This window comes from Condylura cristata, unplaced genomic scaffold (genome assembly GCF_000260355.1).
Source record: "Condylura cristata isolate star-nosed mole 26May11 unplaced genomic scaffold, ConCri1.0 scaffold00023, whole genome shotgun sequence".
NCBI classification, from domain to species: Eukaryota; Metazoa; Chordata; class Mammalia; order Eulipotyphla; family Talpidae; genus Condylura; species Condylura cristata.
This window is the reverse complement of record NW_004567124.1, coordinates 14,915,288-14,932,910: the sequence shown is the minus strand read 5'-3', so window position 1 is coordinate 14,932,910 and position 17,623 is coordinate 14,915,288. Positions and strand designations below refer to the sequence as shown.

At 34.8% G+C, this 17,623-nt stretch overlaps 1 protein-coding gene across 3 annotated transcripts in view; it reads right to left on the bottom strand.

Annotated features, from left to right (window-relative positions):
- The window catches only part of CCPG1 (cell cycle progression 1), a 37,748-nt gene that overhangs the window by 11,315 nt on the left and 8,810 nt on the right, over positions 1-17,623 (bottom strand). For 2 of the 3 annotated variants that reach the window (XM_012728628.1, XM_004687769.2), the window contains exons 2-5: positions 8,669-8,737; positions 6,204-6,324; positions 4,143-4,219; positions 2,830-3,034 (exon numbers count right to left, since the gene is read on the bottom strand). In XM_012728628.1, coding sequence (XP_012584082.1) covers positions 2,830-3,034; positions 4,143-4,219; positions 6,204-6,324; positions 8,669-8,728 — 463 coding nt within the window. In that variant the 5' untranslated portion in view covers positions 8,729-8,737. The remainder of the gene's footprint in view (positions 1-2,829; positions 3,035-4,142; positions 4,220-6,203; positions 6,325-8,668; positions 8,738-17,623) is intronic. The other variant, XM_012728626.1, reaches the window with a different exon arrangement.

The window sequence follows — 17,623 nt, the reverse complement described above, 5'->3', positions numbered from 1 at the left end:
CTCATCTGTGAGGTTACATTTCTTGGACAAAGAAAAAGAAAGGAAAACTTATGCAAAACATTACATAATACAAAAGCATTTATGATCATGACTGGAATATTTAACTCATATTTTCTGATAACATTAAGATGGGTAAAATGTAAAACCATTTATCAAAATGCCTCTAAAAATTTTTTAATTCTACATTGATATACTGTCTTCTTTGTATAATCTAAACAAATCAGCCAAACCCATATTAAAAATTCAATGTCCCTTATCTAAGGCTTCCATCTTTTTTAACCCATACGTGATAGCTGAAATATTTTGATTTTTAAACTTCTTTTAAACCTTAATTTGGCCCACAGTCAAAGATGCAAGCAATGCAAAGGCATGCAATAAGCTTAACCAGCTTTATTACAGAATCAATTTTGAACACCTGTTTAGAGTACTGCAGACAACAATAGATATTTTTAAAAGCATTTAGTAAATAGTAAATGTGACGAGGCACACTCAGCTCTAAAAAAAGGCTGACCAGATTTAGTCACACCACCTTGGAAAGCGAGTTGGCTAGGAACATGGTGTTTCAGCTGACCATCCCATCCCCTTATGCATTCAGGAATCTTCCACAGCTTCTCCCACCACCTTTCTTTTATAAATAAACGGGGGAAAAAAGATGTATGAAGCTTTAGTAAAGAGGAAAAAAAGTCAAAAGAGAACTGGAAGTACTTTTTAAAAGTATCACTTAACATTTTATCCATACTCTATCAAAATGTAATAATCATGCCCTTTTAAAAAGATATATATACAAATACAAACTTCAACTACCAACTTTGCTTTCTTGGAGGATGAGACGATCATATGGAGGAAGTAGGGAAGGTTCTTAAATCAACAAAGAAATGTCACAAGAATCTGATTTAGAAGAAAAACTAAAGTTGAAATCTAATAATGATGGAAAGAAAAAGGGAAAAACAAAGTAACTATAGATAGCAAGAATTAACAGACCAAAGAAAATGTAGAGTAATGGAAAGAGAACAAAAAACCAGGTAATTAATTTATATACGATACACTCAATATAGATCCAAATGTTTGTATTTTTTTTTTTAAAGATTTATTTTATTTGGGCCCTCGCTGGTGGCGCAGCGGGTTAAAGCACAGCATTAAGAAGCTAAAGCCACTTCCGCATGAGTTCGATTCCCACCTGCCCTGGAGGTGACCACATGGCATGGCAGACCTCTCCTGACCCGCCCGCTGCTCCCCTCAGCAGTGTACTTCATTGATCTGCCTGTTCTGCTCCTCAGTCTGTCTTTGGTGAAGCCTCTCGCCACCCCTGAGCCTCTGGCCTGTACCCCAGTTCTGTATGCACAAATAAATCTTAAAAAAAAAAAAGATTTATTTTATTTGTGCAAACAGAACTAGGGGTACAGTCCAGAGATGCAGGTGCAGTGAGAAGATTCACCAGAGACAGAGTGGGGAGCAGAACAGGCTGACTGACAAGGTACACTGCTGAGGTGAGCAGCAGAAGGGTCAGGAAAGGTCTGCCACTGGGATCGAACTCATGCGGAAGTGGCTTTAGCTTCTCAGTGCTGTGCTTTAACCTGCTACACCACCAAGGAGGGCCCCCAAATGTTACTTTTAAGTAATTTTTTGAAATTATCTTTATTGGAATAATTCCATTTAGGGGTGGAGGAGAGAATGTAATGGATAAAAGTATACCTAATAAAAAATTCTTCTTAATTGTGGGTTATGTATGTAATAAACTTTAACACCTATTCCCCAGAAAATCTCAATTCAGAAAGGAGATATAAATTATAAATTGGAATAATGTGCTCTAAAGTGTCCCAGGTCCTGAAGAAAATGAATAGTGTATATCACTAATTTCTTTTTTTTTTTTTAAAGATTTTATTTATTTATTCATACAGAACTGGGGTACAGGGCAGAGATGCAGAGGGTGAGAGGATTCACCAGGGACAGAATGGGGAGCAGAACAGGCAGATCTACGAAGTACACCACTGAGGGGAGCTGCAGGTGGGTCAGGAGAGGTCTGCCACGTCATGTGGGCACCTCCGGGGCAGGCGGGGATTGAACTCATGCGGAAGTGGCTTAAGCTTCTTAGTGCAGTGCTTTAACCCGCTATGCCACCAGGGAGGGCCCTTATTTCTTAAATGACTACTTGGTCCTTTTCTGAAAATACTCTAGCCTCAATATGACCACCCATCTGTCCCACAAATATTCCTCTTAAAAGGGGAAAAAAGAGTCAAAGAAAGACAAATGACTACCAAATAAAGCACACATCTTAAATTTAAATAAAATGGGATGACCATAAGAGATTTTAAAATCAATTATCTTAGTTCTGTAAATAAACATTTTATGGATACCAATCAGTTCAAGTTGAAATTTCCCTCTAAAAGCAAAGAATGCCAAATAAAGTATTAAAGTATTTGAGGCACTTTAAGTTCTTGTCTACAAACTATGGATATACTATGTGTATCATTATAAATAAAAATCTTAATATTTCTACTTTTTGGTGTAATGAGTCAATCTCCCAGCTTTAAAATTTTCTAAATACCAAATATATTTGCATATGTATGAAATAACAAATTTCCTTGGAAACTATATTTTTTTCACTTAAATATAAGATATAGTACTTATGGCTTTAGCAAAGGATTGTTGTTCTCTAGATCCCAAAGTCTAGGAAATACAAGATAGAACAGATTCTATTTAAAAATTTTTCTTGCATGTTACTCAAATATATTCAAAATTTGAGATTTATTTAGAAAATAAGCCATTACATATTATGTGGCCACAGGAATCCTTAAGTATCTGTCAATGTACTTTTTCTGAAGTTCTTACCAGCTTCTGGCTGACAGAATGTATACTGGCTGCTAGAGGAAGAGCCCATGTTAAAGTCTTCTGGATTCTGTGCTTCTTTAACAATTATAGCTTCTTCTTGACTTCCAATTTCTTCTAACTTAGGTGGCTCAAGGGTAACAATATCAGAATCATCACTGACAGTTCCAAAATAGACATTGTCTTCAGGGAACATCTCTTCTTCTCCCTGAGGAATTAGAAGTTTAGAGGCAGTAAATTCAACAATTATTTAAGAATCTTATATTTTCTAAACAGTTCAAAGTATATAACAGAATTTAAGCAGTATGGTAATTTGGGCATGAAATAAAAGTTATGAGTCCTGTCCAATAGGAAGGATTATTTGATAGTAAGCTCACATGGGCCTCCCTGGTGGTACAGGGTTTAGTTAAAGTCCAGCTATCAAGCTATTGTCAACCACTGCTGCATGAGGTATTTCCTAGGCCCCATGGAGCAGCAGACCTCTCCTATCTTGCCTGCTGCTACCTTCAGCAATATATTTCAGTAGATAACACCTGCTCGCTCTGCTCCCCACGCTGTCTCTGGTGAACCCTCTCACCCTCCACACCTCTGGCCTACACTCCAGTTTTTGAATGCATAAATAAATAAAAATGAATCTTTAAAAAAATAGTAAGTTCATGTTACCTTTAAAACATCATCAAATAGCCCTTGGCAACTCTCTCAGAATTACATCAAACTGCTGCCTACTTGTTTTAATGGGCTCAGAATCAATCACAACCACCTAATAACCATAGAAAGGTGGGATTTACGCCATACTAGCTCCATGGGTTTATTTGGCAGGAAGCTCATCAAAGGTAGATTAATTTTTTCTAATTATGTATGTAGTAAATTTCAACTGCTATGACATGTAAAGATCTTCTTGCTATCTCTTTTTATCTACAAGTCAAGTTAAAAACTAGAGGTCACTAGTTTAACAATTCCTATTTTACATAAACCTTAAGAGCTTAATTTCTCAATGTAATTCAAGAATGTAGCCTATCTACAAAATAAAGTGTATTAGAGGTTATATGAATAAGTCTTTAACACATTATCAAGACACTACTTTTCTAAATTAAGCCATCTCAATCAGTCAAGAGTTTAAGTAGAAGCTAACTTTAATCTTAAAGCTGATCAATCTGTGAGATCTTGAAATTTTCAATACAAGTTATTCAAAATTCAAATAATTATAGAATGCACAACTAGGAATGGAAGCTGTGATCTAGAAGGAATACCATTTAACCAAGGATATCTATTTATCCAAGGATATCATATATCCACAGAGTAAAACACAAGTTTACCTCAAGAGCTGACTTCATTTGCTCCAACGATGGATAAGCAGTCTCTCCCATTAATACTGTGCTACTTTGGCTGCTCTCTAATATCAAGCAAAGACCAAATCAATTATGCTTTACTAACTTTAAGTAGTCTACACATAATATAATCTGGACACATAAAATACAATTTCAATGCAAACATAATCCCTACCGTATAATACCAGAACACTTTATCCAAGGTGTTTCTAAAAACCTATCAATAAGTAAAGTCATTTCTTAGACAAGTGACAGCACATTTCCTGAATTTCTCAAAATTTACTCACAAGTCCTAAAAGATGATTGTCTATGCCTGGTAACACAATGATCAAAACTGTGGATTCATGTTATAAATTCCTTACAATAAAAAACAAGGATGCAGAAAAACTAAGTAATGTCACTATAGTAGGTAATATTTTATAAAAAATTCCTCAAAGATGGTCCTCCATGGTGGGCAATGAGTTACAGCCAGCACTGCAAAGCTGGCTGGGCACTACGATCCTGCCCCGAGGTGACCCACATGGCCAGGATCTGTCCCGCCCGCTGCTCCCCTCAGCAATGTACTTCCTCAATCTGGTGAATCCTCTCATCACCCCTGCACCTATGCCTTTACCCCTGTTCTATATGCATAAATAAATCTTTAAAAAAAAAAATCAAATGAACTCTGGTAAACAATGCTTTAAAAAAAATTCCTCAAAGGAAAATAATGTGCAAATAAGAATTTAAACTATATTGCTGTTAATAAAAGTGGCTATGTTAAGAGAAATTAAAAATATTAAAAGATTTACAATGAATATATTTATGTAAAAACCATATGCAAAAAAAAACCAAATGAATACAATACAGCAGGTTATCGTCAGGGAAAAAAGTGATAGACAATTTAAAACATTTCTTGCTAAGAAAAATATTGGATGGTTTCACTTATAGAAAGAATATAGGAGAACCAAATAAGTGGTCAGGAAAAGAGTAACAATTGTAATAAAAAAAATTAGCAGGTAATCTGTGAGAGTGGGGGAGGCAAAGGGATCAAAACAGGGGAGAGAAGAGCAGAAGCGACCATGGTGATGGCTCACGAATGAACTTGTGGTGGGAATTTTACGGGCAATATACAACAATGTATAAAAATTTTTTAATGATAAAAAAAAACAAATTTTATTTACTTTATAAAACTTTGCCCTGTAAAAATTATAGTTAAATTTTAATTATCTTCTGTTGAAATATTTTTATATTTTTGTAAAAAATTAAAAGTTTCTTGCTCATCAATTTTTCTCTATCATATATATTGAGTTTTCTTATGAAACTTAACTCCTCCAAAATAACAGGAGGAGTTATTGGGGGAAGGGAAGAACACCATTTTTGTTTGTTATTTAGCCCCCAGAGAGAACATTATTTTGGAGATAAGACTCAACAGGTCAACTTGGGGGCAAGTCAAAGTTCCTAGGAAGTATAATTTATATATATATATATATGTGAAATATGAATTTCTTAGGATAGTCCATCCATAGCTTTTATATTTTCAAGAGATCTCTGACCCATGAAAGAAGAGAAGTGCTGTTCAAATGAGAATAATTAACATAGCTTGAAAACAAAGATTAACAAATTTTATCTATTACATTTCTAGCTTTGATATAGCCTCTTCATTCTCTCGAGTAAATATAATTCCATATTTTATGTAATAGTTCTTGGTTAAGAAGTAATTTAAATTTGAAGATAAGAGTATACTATTAATTATTTGGGTGTCATATTTCTCTATATAGTTATGTCGGCATCAAATCCCACTGGAAGTGTTTATAATAAATCCCTGTGACAAATTAATAACTGTGTTTGTCCCTAGATTTAATCAAGATTAATAATATTTGGTTACTAGTTTCACATATAGTGTCAAAAAGCTATCTGGAGGCTCAGGTAGCTAAAGTTGCAAATAAACTCTTGGGCCAGTTGGTACCATGGGCTCCTCCAGGTGCACCGATCTAATGAAGGCAAGATTCATAATGGCACTCATACATCCTATTAAAAAAGTAAGGAAATCACATTTTTAAAACATCTTACCTCCCTGCTCTAGCTGTAGTACTTGTAGTTCTCCTTGCTCTAAAGTTGAACATCCTGGGGTAAGCTCACAGACGTCACTGGCTGTACCTTGTTCAGAATTCACCATCTCTATATCAGACCCCTAGGGAAAAAGCAATATTCAGTTATTTGCCTATCAGCCGCTTAAAGCCAGGTTTGGCTCAAGTAGATGCTTTCATTATCAAATGTTCCAGATACTGCCATATACCAAGGAAACCATATTTGACCTATCTTTTGTTTAATTTAGTTCACAAACACCTATGTAGGGAAACAGTAGAACAAAGTCCAGGGTTTAGACTCTTAAGTCCAAGAGTTGAATGTTCTAAATTACTCTGTAAGTCCAAGCAATAAATTTGAGTTTCTAAGTTTTCTATACATATGTATTTCTATTAACTTACTTATACTCATAATTTATAGAACTCCTTAGGTCACTCACTTTGCTAGGTACTTGTGCACTATTAAAATATCCTCAAAATTAAAAAAAAAATCCTCAAAATTACAGACTATTCAGAGAAAGTCACATTAAAAAATTTTTTTCTTCTTACAGCAATGTACAGCTAAAAATGTTTAAGAGTAAGGACGAAAATGATTAATAAACTTTCTTTTATTAAGACACTGTACTTTTTATTCTTCCAAGGTTGTCCTTCTTACCTTGATGTCAATCTTTTCTTAATAAAATTAGATTTTAAGGCTTTTCCTCCTATATCTTAACTAGCAAAATAAAGTTAATCAATAAATAATACACCTCCCATCAGCCCCCTCCCGCTATTTTTCCTATTGTGTACTGATCCATAAATAGAAAGATCTCAGTTCTCATATAACTCAGAACAGCAAAAATTAGCAGAATTTATTAAAACAGTGGGTTTTTTTTTTAAAGATTTATTTGTGCATACAGAACTGGGGTACAGTCCAGAAGCTCAGGGACAGCGAGAGGTTTCATCAGGGCGGGTGGGGCGCAGAACAGTAGATGGAGGAAGTACACTGCTGAGGGGAGCAGCGGGCGGGTCAGGAGAGGTCTGCCACGCCATGTGGTCACCTCCGGGGCAGGCGGGGATCGAACTCATGCTGCAGTGGCTTTAGTTTCTCAGTGTTGTGCTTTAACCCGCTGTGCCACCAGAGAGGGCCAAAACAGTGGGGTTTTAACTGAGACCTAAAGATAAGTCTAAATAAAGACTCAGGGGTTTCCTAGAGAGTCAGAAAAAGGGAGGCAAGGTAAGGGGCAGGACTGGAGTTGTAAAGGAAACCAATTCAGGCCTAAATCAGAATGTTGGAATACGAAAGAGAAAGGAAACGTATGCAAAGTACATTAAAATAAGAAAGAGTAGAACTTGATAAATAAACGTGGAGAGAAGAGGAATAAAACTATAAACATAATCTACTCTATAACAACATATCTCTAATACATAATAGCCTAATGACACACTTGGGTAAGTGCCAGGAGCTTGCTGTCTTGCGCCCCACCTTACAAGCACATAAGAAAGACTCCTACAGCTGCCTTGCTGGCATGCTGTTAATTATATCCTTGAAGGAGAAGTTGTTGCTATGGGAGTTGATGTAGGCTTTGTAGAAAACAGGTTAAAAATAGAAAAGTCACTTATTAAAAAGAGAAAAAAAAACCCACTGGTTAGTACAGCTGCTATCAAATTTTGAAACTTTCATGCAAAAAACAATCTTTCTTTTTGGTTAACACTGTTTTCTAAAAGACTAACAAATTGCTGAAGCCTTAAATTATCAAAGTAGCTGTAAAAACACTACTGAAAAATGTTATTAATGAAAGAAAACAAATAAGGCTTAAGAAATATTAGAGCAAACCATAAAACTTAAAATAGGTGTAAATGATTTTTAGTTTATTGATTCTATTTAACAGTATCTTCTGATTTTTCTATAGTGGCCATACACTGACAGTGTGAAAAAATAAACTAATGCTTATTATGTAACACCATATTCAAATAATAAAATTCATTGTCATAGAGTTCTGGTCCTAGTCCTTTTCCAGTCAAGTTCTGCTAGTAACATATCAAATCTACATGGAACACATTTTTTCCATAGTTTCTTTCTATTATGTTTAAATGTAGGCTCTGATAACTTTCTAATTACAGAATCTTGACCAAATTACTTGACCTCTTTAAGTTTTGGTTTTCTTAACTACAAAATGAGAATGAAAAAACAATGTACGCCACTAAGGGTTGTTTAAAATTATATGAGAGTATAGGTAAAATGCCAGTAATATTGCCTCAATAAATATCTGCCTAACATCTTAAAGGTGAGGAAAATAATGCAGACGACATTTGTTCATGTTAGCAGTGAAGTTTAATATGGGTAGGAAAATGTTTGCGCTCTAAACAATGGAACTTTCTGCTAAAGCAAGGAAAAATACCAGCCTTCAAAGAATCCTGCCAACACTGTAATATTATGCACTGCCTTATAAAAAGTCTTAAACAGCATACCTCATGATTGATGACAGTCCAACCACAAGATGAATCACTGTCACTGGAATTTTCAGACATTTTTCAAGTCTACAAATACAAACACATATTGACATGTGGGACACACTTTTTAAACTTCTATAGGAAGAGCTATAGGTGATCCAATATGAAAAATGGCTTACAGCCTTTCAGGTGAAACTGAAACCACCCACCCAAATTTAATATACAGGACATGACTGCATACCTAGATGAATAAATACAGCTAAATTTTTAAGACAAGAAAAATTTTCTGAGCTAGATCTATCTATTTTTGTAATTAAGAAGAAAGCTGAATCTGAAAGAAAACATAAGATTTGGACAGGTAAAACAAAAGAAAAGCCCAATCACTGGGGGAGGAAAACAAGAATTGAGAGACTGATGTCTAGGGAACCAACAGCGAGCAAGCTTCAAAGTGTGTTCTCAATGAACAGAAAGAAGTGGAAAAAGGGTTGCTGAAGAAATCGAGTTTACAGGGCAAGCCAAAATTAAGTTTATTGTGTTAGCAATATAAAACATCTTACATTTTTAAGAAGGGTATGAATATAACCAAACAGTTTTTATTAGAATAACTATGTCAGCATTAAAACGGGGAACTAAACGTTGGTTAGAAACTTGAGGTCTTGGACAATAACCTAGACTCAAATCAGTAAATACTAGCTGATCTGTTATTCCCTTTCTATCTGAAACTCCTACTTAATTAAAATTCAAGGCCAAATTGATTAAAGTGAATGATAACATACTGACTTTGTCCTATACATTTAAATCTTATGAATGCTTCTATTATTGCACATATATTGAGAACAAATAATTAAATCTAGTTTACAGAGGCTGCTCTACTAGAACTCTATCCAACAGACAGCTTTAATAAGGAACCAGTGTTTAAATAAAAATGGGAGTAATAAAGATCCAAATCTTCCAATAATGGTTCTGAAAACTAGATTAATATTTTAAAAACAGAATATAAAAGAGATGGCTGGTGGCTAACTGCATAAAAATTAGCACTTAAAATCTAAAATAAGATGACTGTTTTGCTTTTAATTCAGGCTAGAGCATTTTCTAGTAAGTTCACCTCAAGTCATCTGACTTTTTATTTATAAATGATTTTGGGCCCATGCAGTTTGTATCTTTATAAATCTAAACTTTTAAAAAAAAACTATTGCAGTGAATTTTTTTTTTGTCCAAGAGATTATCCCCTAAGGTTATACTTTGAAACCAAAATATAGGAGATAAGCCAATTTTATATCTTACAATTTTATTTCAACATTCCTTATTAGTTGTATAAACCCCAATTTTTCATTGAACCAGTTTTCACAAGGTCAAAAAAAAAAAACAACTTTCTTACTATGACTATGTTACTATTTATATCTAAATTGTCTCATAACAAGTTAAAATTTTTGAGTTAACATATATGAGACTAACAGACTGAGCAACTAACTTTTCAGAAAAAGAGACTGGTCAAAGGAGGCTTTAAAAAATGAGGTAAGGTGCTTTTTAAATGAGCCAGACAGCATTTTTTAAACGGAGTTATTTGCTAAAACCTAAAAATTGAGAGAAAGCAAGAAAAAAATTTCTTTGCTACCAAAAAAAGAAGATACAATATTAGAAGTATTTCCCTAATAGGAAAGCATTATTGTTGAACAAGAACTAAGACAGAAAAATTAAATATGAAAATTTCTAAGAAAAGCAATAAATCTAGCATGAATGGAGTGTTAAAAAAAATCAGATATAAATCTTTTAAGGTGAGGAAGCAACTAAAGATTCCCTAAACCTGGTGAACTCAAAAGAATCAGTGCAATGTTCCATGAAAAGGACAAGTTCCTAAATTTATCCAGTATTGAGAAGGAGAGGATAGAAAAGAGGAGACTTAGGAGAGATGAGAGGACAAGAAATATTTAATGACTGAATAATCAAAATATAGAGAGAAGTGACTGTAGTATAACTCCCAGGTTTCTGGTTTAAGTGGCTGAAGAATTAGAAAAAGTATTCTATATGAAAAAAGAAGCAGGCAGGGATTTGATATTTTAAAAAGTTAGCTGAAGCCTAAAAACTATTTTCTTTACTCACTATGTGACTGAGTTTTTCCTTCTCTTTGCACACCCCATTCCAAGTTCCTCTCTCAGTAGCTTACATTCTCACTGCAGCTCCAAACTCTCAGGGTGAAAAAACAAAAGAGTGTTTACCAGAAAAGAAAGGGAAATAGAGTGGGTAAACTGGGTAAGGGGGTCAACAGTATGGTGATGGATGATAAGCAGACTTCTGATGATGAGCACACATGCAATATATACAGATGTGGATAGTGGTGATATAGCTAGATAGGTGGAGGGTGTGTGTGTGTGTTTTGGGTATATATGTGTGTGTGTTCTGTGCACCTGAAACCTATAAATGTTACTTCAATTTTTAAAAAGTGAAAAAGCACTATAATCAAAAGAAAATTTTTATAAAATAAATTTCTGAGGCCCACCCTAAACACATTAACTCTGAAAGCTACCACTGTATTTGGACTTCCCCACTACAAGCTGTGGCCTCCAAAATGATGTCATTAACATTCCTTAAAATAATATTTTATAATAATATATAAATAATAATGTTAATATCATTAACATTCCTTTAAAATGTTAAGATTTTCATACTGTCTTCAGGACAATGCCCAAGGCCTTGAATGCCTACTATTTTATCATTAGCATCTCATTTTCTTTCCATTCATTGTCGCTACCTCAATCTTTTCAATTCCCCTAAAAGACTTGGCTTCACTTAATTATAGACTTAAGCACAATTTGATCAGTTCCCAAACCCCCTTAGCTCAACCCCAAACCCCTGTCCCCATTCTATCTCTGCTAATGACCCCACCCCCAAATATTAGTGTTTCCCATTTTACTACTTAAAATAGAATGCTGTACTCTGTTTATCAGTCTCTTACATATTCCCAACACATAATTGTTTATTGGCCTCTTACATACTCCCAATACACAACACAGTGCTTGACACATATTAAGCATTCAATAATGAAAGGTGAAGAAATGTCCAGCTGATGATACCCTTAATGTCACAAGTCTAAACTGTCCCTCAAAACAACTAAAAGCTCTGGAAGACCTAAAAGTCTCTTTTCCCATTATTGTGAGCATAGCAAATGCATAAACCCTTCCCATTTTAATGGTTTTAGTAGTATTCATTTAGAAATAAGCAAAATTTATGGGAAAGTTAGAAGGTGTAACAAACCAGTTATAACAGGAGATGATAAACTCAAAGACTTGTTCTATGACTTAGGTTTCCTTTTATTCTTCAAGATAGTTTTTTTCTCTAGTTACATAGTTCCCATTGCTTTTGAACTGTAGTTTTCTCAGGCATTTGAAAACTGAAAGATCTTCCTGTTTCTGGTATCTCAGAATACTATTCATTAAAAAAAAAAAAACCAAAACTTTGCTACAAGCAAAAGCCAAAAATGAGATCAAAAATCCTAAATTAGGATACCAAAAACTTCATCACAAAATCTAGACAAATCTAACTCCACTCCTTCACATACCTCACAACTTCCTCAATTCCCACTTGCACTTGAATTATGATGATACCCCTCTAACAAAGTTCACCCTGCAGTTTCAATTCCCTTCAACCCTTCCTTCACAAGTTGCCTATACTTAAATTTTATCCTACGACATAAATTTTATCACATCAATCACCTAAAAACTAAAACTCCTATAAGCCTCCAGAATGTGAGACAATGATTTAAAGTGACTTCATGAAAAATCACATGGAACGTTTTTTCACATGCTAAGACTTTATTTGTAAGACTTCATGGTAGAGAATGTGACAAGTATTGCAAACATATGGTTTAAATATAGAATATAGCACAAATTGGACATGTTAAACATATAAGCTTAGCCCACAGATTATGACATAAATTATGAAGCTATCTATAGTAGGAAGAGTGATTCTATACTAATAAAAACCACATATTCTCTAGCAGGAAGAAGGCCTAAGGTTAATACTATTTTAAATTCATTCTTAATTAATTTGTTTACCACTGAGTTCCTAACACATGTTAGGTAATGAAAATGTAACAATATACCAAGAAAGGTCTTGTCCTCCAGGGTTTCAAATTCTACTGGCAGTTGACCATGTTGAAGTTTGAGGCCTATATACCAGGAAAATACAACATCCTCACTACCTTACTACCTCACTTCCACTCCTGCTGATTATCTTATTCCCTCTAAAAAAAACTTCCATTTTCTCCTTCTTGAGATATTCCTTATTAATGAATTTCTCCCCATTATAGGAACCTGCATTAAAATCAACTGTCTTGTGCTTTTCATCTTCTACACTACAGATATTTAATTAACCATACAAACAGGCAAAATACAATATATTTGATGGCTTATTTCCTACAACAAAGAAAATACAGGAAAGAACAGAAAATGCTGAATTGGAGGGACTTAATTTTGAACAGGATGGTTAAGAGAAGCTTTACTGAAAAAGGTATATTTGAGTATGGATTTGAACTGGTGAGAATCATGCAGTTAAATGAACTAAGTAAGAGTGCTTGGGAACGAAGGAGTAAGGTCAACCTTGGAACCAAACTCCATCTCAGAAAAGCAACAAGGAGTCTTCTGTAGGAGAGGAGTAGCCTAGCAGGACAACAGAAGATAAGTAGACAAAGATATTACAGGGTGGGGGGATATAACCAGGCTAGGACTTCAGATTTTTACTCTAAAACTTTACTCTGAAATCATAGGAAAATTTTTAGGAAAGATATAGAAAGACAACCCAGGTGGCCTTACTGAGATAGCACTGGGCAAAAGCAGAAATACCATTTATTTGCAACTACAATAATCCAGGTGGAAAATGATATGGTTTGAATCACAGTGGAAACAGTAAGAGGGCATATTTTACATGTATTTTGACGATATAGCCAACAGAGCATGGGGTATATAAGGGATGACTTCTGACCTACAGAATAGACTTGCCATTGAGAAAGGTAAGAAACGTATGAATAAACTGGATTAAGCATGTTAGATTTGAGATAGCAATTATCACAGTTAAGTAGAAATGTCACATAGACAACTGTCAAGTAAGGGAGTGTTGAGGGCTAAAGATGCATTTTACAGCTGTCAAAACTAATAACCGGACAACATATTAGTTTTACCTCATAAAGTACAACTGAAGTGAACGTTACCTGATACGATGGTGCCCCTCATCATTCCTGAGCAGCTACATTTTACTATGGAAAAGGTAAGGTTTCTGTCTAGAAACCTTAAATTCTATCTTCTAGAATTAGACATGATGAAGAAGAATGGGGGCATTATTCTCCTACACGTCTATAATTCCAATGTAAACCAACCAATGAGCTGCCAGCAAAGTGCTGCTGTACTGTAAATGTAGATGACAGCAAATCTAGGCAGCTTTCACAAGCCTATTTCTATACCATTTTTCAAAAGTTATGGAACTTTTCTCTCTCCAAAAGGATATGTTTGAAAAATTAAACCAGATTTCATTTTAAAAAGAGAACTAAGATTATCTCCAAAAACAATTCCACAGACATTTTAAATGAGGCTATCTTAATCAGAAATCATAAACATTACATTCAATTCATTCAACATGGATTTATGGAACATGTGCCAAGAACTATTTCCAAGAGTTTATATTCCAGAAAGGGAGTAGAAAGCAAGCATAAAATGTTGAAAGCCAGTTGGTGGCAAGTACTGTGAAGAAAAATAAGCAAGAAGGGAGAAAACAATACAGGAAGTAGAGGAGTAGGAATCAGAATTTTAAATAAAATTAGAGAAGCTCTCCTACCAACACATGAGGGTACTTATTCTCCACCTCACCAATTTCATAATGATATTCTAATTTCAATTCATTTCCTAGGGATGGGGCAGGAATCTTTTAATTTGTATTTCACACATGATTTATAAGGGCTGCAATATCTTTTTCCTGTGTTTACTGACTATCATTTCCTTTTCCATGAATTACCTAATGTTCAAATGTTTACCTTCTTTGGGGCTGTATTCATCAGTTTGCAGAATCCTGATTACTGAATATATTTTTCCTATGATTTTTAAAATGCCACACTTTGTGATATGCACTTATGAATTAGTTTCTATTGACCCCATTCCGTTCCACTTAGCTATATTCCTACACCAATATGTTATTTCAATTACCATGGTACTTATTTTCTATAGTTTCATTTTCAACTCTTTCCTGGTCCCTCTGTAAAGACACAATACCACCCTAAAAACTACATAGAAGCAAAGATGAAAATGATTGCAAGTTACAACTTAATCTGCTAGAATTTTTTTCCTCATTCAGATGTCTTCCCCCCTCACCTGACAGTACAATGAAATCTAATTTCTTATGGCAACAATGAAAAACTTCCACTCTCTGGTCTACCTAGTTTAGCTCTCCTCCTGAACAATCTCATCTGGTCTGAGTAACCTACTGCTGTGTGTCTTCTGAACATAGAAGTCTAATATGTGAAAGTTCACATCTTCACTCAAGTCACATTTTCTGGAATGCTTCCTTTCTTCCTTCCTTACCTCTGATTTCTATGTTTAAGGCTCAGCCATCACACATGAAGTTTACCCAGACCCCTATTTCTGACACACTGGTCTATCACTCCTTCTGAATCTACAGGCTTTACTTCTTATAAACTTGTTTAGTAGTAGCTTGTTACTTTTTTCCTTAAGTTACTTTAGTAGTTAGCATTGAATTCAAAGCTTTGATAAAAAGATCCCTAATTTTATTATTATCTTTATAAAGCCATCAAAATTGTAACTGTGTTCTACTATTCATAAAAAGTCATAGGATGTACTTACCTTCTCTCTTGTTCTGTTTTCTCTATATGCAAGCATTAACTTAGATCAGAAACTACAGGGTCAGAAATAATAGTAAGCTCCAGACCTACCCCCTAAATAGGTCCTCTGTTAAACTGCTATTAATTATTAATATTTTTAAATCTTGCCTACTTTCAAAAGGAACTTACAGCCATTAAAATCACTAACCAACACAATGAAGAGAATGAAGTAAAAACCCATGATTATCTACCAATTTCACCCACAGCTAGGTTTGGGCAGATGTTGCTCACTCTTTAGCTCCCTACTAAAAAGATTCCAGTAGCAAGTGATGGAAACTGAGAGTAGAAAAATTTAGGATGGGAGTTCTCATAAAGACAAAACACCAAAGGTGGGGGGGGGGGGGTAGGGTTAATGAATGAACTAAATGGGTGATAATGAAAGTTTCCTGGAATCTAAGGTGGAGTCAAAAAAGATTATCAGCATAGGTGGGGACAGAGAGGCTTATCAGTAAATGGATCAACCCAACATGGCCCCTAGGCAATAAACTCCCAATAACTTCATCAAAGTACACTATAAAACACCCCTTGCTCTTAGCAAAACGCAGCTTTTGTGATTCAGCTCCTATCTTTTAAGACCTCCCACCTGTGTGTGCCCCTTTTTCCCCCTTCCTTATACAGATGAATGGAAATATCTGAACTCTTCTCAGAGGGACAAAAAAAAAAAAAAAACCCACACACCAAACCCAATAACTGAACCCCAATATCAAGGAAAAAAGTTTTTTCATGCCCAGTGCTACACTATCTCAGTGGTCCAACGGAATCTTACTAAGCTGCCACTGTTGGTGGTTCTATCAGATGAAAGTGAGAGACAGTACTTGCCCATACAGCTGCCACCACACCACCACCTACAATTCAAAGTTTTGCTCTGTGAGGTTTCAGTTACACTTCTCCAGGCACTTCTCCAGGTCTCAAAGTATCACATAAAGATATGTAAAGATATTTTGTGAGAGTTCACATCTTTCATTATAGTATATTATTATAATTGTTCTATTTTAGTATTACTGTTTATCTCTTAATGTGCCTGATTTACAAGTCAAATTGTTTCACAGATATATGTATATAGAAAAAGGTTAAAGACATATGTGTGTGTGTGTAATAATATGCCTGTGTGTTTGTGTATACAAACAAATGGGTTGATACTATTCACAGGTAAGGAAACCACTGGGGATCTTGGAATAGATCCTCCAGGAATAAGGAAGACTACTGGACTCTGTTTTTACTAGGAAACCAGCCGTCTTGATATAATATTGAAGATGATCTCGAGGTATTAAAGACAGAGTAAAGTCTGATCAGATCTATCCCAAAGGTGTCTTTAACTGTACAGCACTCCCCTGTAAGTGCTATGCCTTAACCTCACCACCAATATTAACTCTGCACATTGAGATGCCACTGGGTGACTTACACAACTCACATACAAAAAGAGAGCCTTAGTGAATTCACTATCCATGTGCAATTGTTAGTAAAGAACATGGTTCATTACATTCAATTATCTTCTTCAAAAAGAATTTTTTTTTTATGGTACAAATTGTCTTCACTGATTGCAAAGGAAGTAGACAAGGTAGGGTTAAGACATCTTGGTCTCCTGGGGGGTGTTCCAAAGGCTTTAGTAGTGGTTCTCAAAAGTGCAGAAAATTCTTTCTTATTTTAGTGTTAGAACTGAGCTTATCTTGAGCAGTTGGCTTAGGTAATTGAACAGTGTTCCCTCTTCACAACTAGCATTAGTTATAATAGCCTTAGCTAGAAACCTCACAGAGTATGTATTTTTGGTAGAATATTCTTGGTTTCACTATATATAATTCCTACCTCTGTATTCCCTCTTTTCTCATTTTTCTCTTCTATTTTGGTCACCTTTCTGCATTTTATCTACCTCTATTACCTACTTCTATTAGCTGCTTCACCCTTTCTGGCAACAAGATAAATTCATTCACTTACTTCCTTCAACAAATACTTATCAAGCACCAACTATACAACACTGTTTTAAACAAAATTTTTAAAATTTTAATAGCTCAAGGATTAAAACAGATTGTAAAGATTTGGCATCATGCAAAGTGAGAGGTAAAATATGTAGATAAGGGACCTTCCTGGTGGTGCAA